Here is a 5,338-nt window from a genome sequence, read left to right on the forward strand (position 1 = left end):
GAATTCTTTGTGTTTACTGGCTCATTATTTCATAACGTACTTATTAAGTTCATACATGAATTTCATACTTCTAAAAGGTAAAAACAGTCCGATTCCTGCAAAAACTTTGCATTTAGGAAGAAGTTAACAGATCTGACCACTCGACTGCACTTTGAATAATGTGTTCCTTTGTTCTCATCTCTATAATCTATGAGTTATTCTCATGTATCAAATGACATCGTTACTTTGAACTACGGACCTCGTCTTTCAGACGCTTGCTGGCAGTCTAACAAATACTAATTCAAAATCGTTTTTCCGGAACAAAGCAAACAAATATCGTTACATTTCTTATCAAGTAAATCCCTTCTATTAGTTATCCGTTAGTACCTTTATTAAATTGCTTCCTCTGTTGGATTTGGGTTGATAAACAGCTATTCGTACCGAAATTTTACGGTCCAGTTTAATAAGCTAGGGATGGAACTATCAAAAAGGCTTGTATCTATAAAGACAAGCATCGAAAGGCGGAATGAAATTTCTAAGGTTTTAAAATCTTTTTAATTTATTGTGTCCTTTATCCTCTACAATCAATCAGAAACTTAGTTATTCAGACGTCTATCGAAGAGTCTGTTTTCAATAAATACTGTGTTTCGAATTTAATAATTCTTCATTCGTATTACCCCAGTCATGTCATCTCTTACATCTATTTCGAACAGAGATTGAGGTGCTGCGAGTGAATTTATCCAGTTTCTGACTATAGACGAAATGTCACAATGCTGTTTTGGTTCGAAGTCCATTGACATCTATCAAGCCACGTATTTTAAAAGCTGAATAATCTGTATCTACAACCTCGTCACCGCTGTAAAACTTCTAGTGTATTACTAACCCTCTTACTTGTTTTGATACTGTCTTGTAGGTCAGAAGTTACGTATCGCGACCTCACAACACAAGTAAAAAGGCTTGGGTGCATTGAGATTATTGGGATTCTAACTCTTTCGTATAACTTTACTGACCCCTTCATCTCGGTTTGGATGTTCAGTTTTCAAAGTTGCATGAACGCTTCAAAAGTTTATCGGTTAGTTTATTGTGATGAATTTAGGGGGAAATTATGTACACTTCCCTCCTTATCAGTCAGTCAGCTACAACGTAGGACCAGGCACATATATGCATCGGTCCAATTTGCCATACCTCATTAGCACAACACGATGAACATCAAATTCATAGAAGTAGTTACTTCAGTGGTAGTAATATATGGAAGAAAGGTTGCATATAAGAATATAGTACGAAAAGAAAGAATTAGTTCGTAGAAAGATATGATTTTAATTTCACGGCTTAAGGGAAGACAGAGATTACATACACCTATGCCATTGTCACTCAAAGTCTCCAACTATTGGTTACGATAGTCGCGCGGAACCCAACCAGGTAGTCTGCATCTACCAACATGGCTCACACCAAGAGTTGGTGACTTTATGGACTGGTGCCACATTTTGGTTTGGCTGCCCCTAACTTGTTTTCATCTGTCTCCAACACTGGCCAACATTGTGTGTCGTGGTAATACATGAGATGTGGCCCAACCATCTCAGTCGATGAAGATTCACAACCTCATCAGCTGATTAACCATAATACCCTATGTTTAACCTCATTTTTACTTACCCGGTGATCCCAGCAGATGCGAGCAGTATTTCCAAAACATTTGTGATCAAGTACCAGTAACTTACGAGCATCCTCTACCATTAATGACCACAGTTCCCAACCGTAAAGTAAAACAGACCGGACTGCGGCGCAGTATGCTCGTCCTTTTATTGATAGACAGATATCTCGCTTTCTCATGTAAGTTGGCAAAAGCCAAACGAGCCTTCGGGATCCGTGGAGAGATTTTGTCAGATACCAACCCATTAGGGCTGATCAGACTCTCAAAGTTAGTTGTCGGCGCATTCGACTGCTTCACTCCCTATCCTTAGCTCATGTGTTGACACAGGCCGGTCATGAAGCAACAACTTGCTTACTGCTACCAAAAGACTGCATTTATCAGTGTCTTCAACAAATAGGACTATGTCATCTGCGTATTCTAAGTCGATAAGTGGACATCCTAGAAGACCGATTCCTAAAAATCCAGTCGATGAGAACGTGATTTCCAGCTGTAGGTCTATGATGAAATTAAACAGAAAGGGAGATAGTGGACAGTCTTGTTGGACACCACGTGGGGTCGCAAAATCAGATGACAGTTCTCGATAAGCTCTGACTCAACGGGTAGTGTTGAAGTAAAGAGCCTTCACAAGGTCTATGTATTTCTGAGGCACACTTTCAATGACAGACACTGCCACAGAACCTCTCGGCCTATAGAGTCAAATGCTGCTTTTAAGTCAGGAAAGACCACCACTGTCGGATGCCGATAACCATCCCTATATCTGTGAAAGGATATGAACTGTTTAGTGAATAAACTTAACACTCCGAAATCACATCAGTCTCATGCAAATAAGAGAAGAACGGCCAGCTTCCCTTCCTAGATATACTTCTAACATCCTTTACGTATTCAAAAGTGGCTTGTTCTCACCTCAAACCTACCCTGGTAGTATTAGCTTATTATCCAGAGTGCTGAGGTTTCAAATTGTCTTCACATCATTTCCTTATTATCCTTGTCTTCTCTTACCCTCTATTTCTTGTCTAGCTGACTTTTTATTTTTATATACTAATATTCTTAACAAGTATATGTGTGATCTGATTGTTTGAAGTGTCGCGCTAATATATCACATAGCTCTAATAATCTTTGTCTTCTTATTACACTTTCGAAATTTATCAAAGGAACTTTCTTAAAAGACTCCCTGCACATACTACTAATACTCTTTTTACCACTTGTCAATGTTTTTGTGACTACCGTTGCAGTAGTATTAGGAATTCGAATTTGTTAATACAAGCTGAACGCTTTCATGACATTCGAAAATGTCAATAAGAACACCGAGCTGGAGTAACTGATACCTGTTTCTAATTTAAGCAGTCGTTAATAGTGTCTTTACAGATTGTGTACTCCAAACAGGCTCCTGCAGTGAGTTGACCTAATACAGGTATTGATATAATTTCAAATCATCGCTTAGGACATCATAGCTTTGTGTGGTAAGTCAACATGGAGTTTCTGCCGAATGTTAAAACCGCAATAAGTGAAAAAAATTGTCGGCTTGCTTCAAGCTAACCACATCAGTCCTTGAGGATGGTGCCTAAGTAATATTAAGTATGAAGAGCCATACTGTAAAAGCATGGAAGTGGGTATCGGTGATAAGCATTAATTTTAAACTTATTATTAGGGAGGAGCTGCATCAAAAGTACCATAGAACTAAGAGTCAACAAATAGTTTTCTGAAGTCGCTTGAATAACATGCAAATAACTACCAAAATTTATTCTTATAAGTTCTTACCCTAACAGCATTGTTAAGTGCGTAACTTTTGCCATACTGTACCTAATAGACTCATAAATAAAATACAGCAGGAAAGTCCAGATTACTGTTAAACAACTGAGTATGAAAATTAGGGTCGCAAAGTGTTTAGTGTTTGTAAGACAGATAAAAACAAGAATAAACACAAACACTTTGACAATATATAAAAAACCAGGTAAAAGGCTATCAGTATGAAATGAACATCAAGAGATTATGAGATTATTCGACTTTTAATATTTTGGTTTAATTCCTGCCTACACGATAAAACAAAACTAATTATATTCTCTAATGGATGGTCATGAGCCTCTTGCCACTATTTCTGTAAAAATATACTACTAAAACATAAGGAATGTAGTATTTTAATAAGAGTCAATACGTTGCTACACTTTAACCCTATATTGAAAAAAAAGCAAATATTTATCTCAAAATAAAGTAGAAATGCATTTAGTTTTCAACACTTTTCAATGTATTGTTCTCTTGATTCAGAATAGACCTCAGTGATTCAATGGAATACTCGGGACCTTCGGATTGTAGTCCTGTGACAGGATCAATCAGATTACCAACCGGGAACTCGACTTTCTTTAGTTTGTACATGGTATTGAATGCCATTGGTGGGTCAGCCTTTTCAATAAGCACGATATCTCCAATGTTGACCGAAGAGCCTTGTGTATGAACCCAGTATGTTGCTGTTTGATAAAAATACTGTAGGTCGCATTTATAAATCGATAACATGACGATAGCAAATTACCTTCATCAGGAAACGATTCAAGCAGAGCTTGTGCAAGCGGACCTTAACAATATTTGGGAATGATGATGTTAAGCTTTGTGAAAACGGCACTATCTGCCCAATCGCATAATCGAAAGGTACTTTTGCTTTTTTCCCCGTTATACTAGCATGCTGAGGGGAAGTACCTCCAAGCTCAGGCTTGTGATAAGGAAAATATTTCTGGATATGCGGTTCTATGTTTTTGAGTATTTTCGCACCACGATGCTTCCAATATCGGACCATACTTGATCTGTACCGCATAGAAATAAAAAACAATTATATCAGCATTTTGTAACTGATCATTCACTGAAAAGAGTACAAGCTATCTAGACTATAAAAGAAACTTGTGCTCAGGTAAATAATACTATGCGCTCAGATGAAAATAATCCTCAAGGACCCATTAGCATTTTGAATTTCCATCAAAAACACTTTATGTCAATATTAGTATCTGATGCGGTTAACCGCTCCAGATACAGTTACAGTTTGGGAAGGACAGGAGGCTCGGTGGCCTATGTTAGTCCTGGCACTGATGGTCTCTCAGTTGATCCAACTTTCTTTTGAAAGAGTCGACGGATGGAGCCTCAACCACGTGCTGAGGTTGTGAATTCCACTCGTTGATGATTCGATGGGAAAGTCGATAGTCAGCTGACAAGTAATTTGTTCTCGGCTTATGAACTTTTTTGGAGTGTCCTCGTAAATTCTCTGTTTCGGAAGACAAGAAAAATGAATTCATATGAAGGAAACTAGACGTACTTGCAAGTACGTCCCAAGTCTGTGGAAATCTGGGGCGTTTGTGCCATTTCCCCAAAGTTTATTATGGCGACTTCCCCAAAATGGGTCAAATTTTCCCCAAAATTGGGAGCTCGAGTGGACACCCTTTCATTTACACCAGGAAATTCATGGTAAGTTAGATAGGCAGTTTTGTTTTCAACAAAAAGTTAATTGACTGCATCCCTACTGGTAGGACTACATGTACTGCAAGACTACGACATTCAATTAGTGCACAGATAGCAAACAAACAACACCACCAGTCAGTTACCTCCGGACTCAAAAGACGGTATTTTTATCAAGGTGACTGTGTTTAGAGTGCCAGTGGTAGATTAAAAGAATAGTTGAAAAATTGAGTGAATATACAGAACACGAGCAAGTAAATTATCATTTAAACGGCC

The 5,338-nt window shown here is 38.1% G+C and overlaps 1 protein-coding gene across 1 annotated transcript; it reads right to left on the reverse strand.

Moving 5' to 3' along the window:
- Positions 1-581: 581 nt before the first annotated feature.
- Positions 582-5,338, reverse strand: MRPS17 (37S ribosomal protein S17 mitochondrial). Its single transcript, XM_051217063.1, has 3 exons — positions 5,209-5,338; positions 4,152-4,419; positions 582-4,105 (listed from the first exon to the last, which is right to left on the reverse strand). The coding sequence occupies exons 2-3, from the start codon at positions 4,410-4,412 to the stop codon at positions 3,848-3,850; spliced, it is 519 nt and encodes a 172-aa protein (XP_051065702.1). The 5' UTR covers positions 4,413-4,419; positions 5,209-5,338; the 3' UTR covers positions 582-3,847.

Source organism: Schistosoma haematobium, chromosome 6, assembly GCF_000699445.3.
Source record: "Schistosoma haematobium chromosome 6, whole genome shotgun sequence".
Lineage (NCBI taxonomy): Eukaryota > Metazoa > Platyhelminthes > Trematoda > Strigeidida > Schistosomatidae > Schistosoma > Schistosoma haematobium.

What these genes read in the sequence shown, in the direction of transcription:
- MRPS17 (XM_051217063.1), bottom strand. Translation starts at nt 4,412, where the DNA reads ATGGTCCGATATTGGAAGCATCGTGGTGCGAAAATACTCAAAAACATA. An exon ending in TGAATCGTTTCCTGATGAAG is followed by an intron (nt 4,106 to 4,151) that starts GTAATTTGCTAT and finishes TGCGACCTACAG; the next exon opens with TATTTTTATCAAACAGCAAC.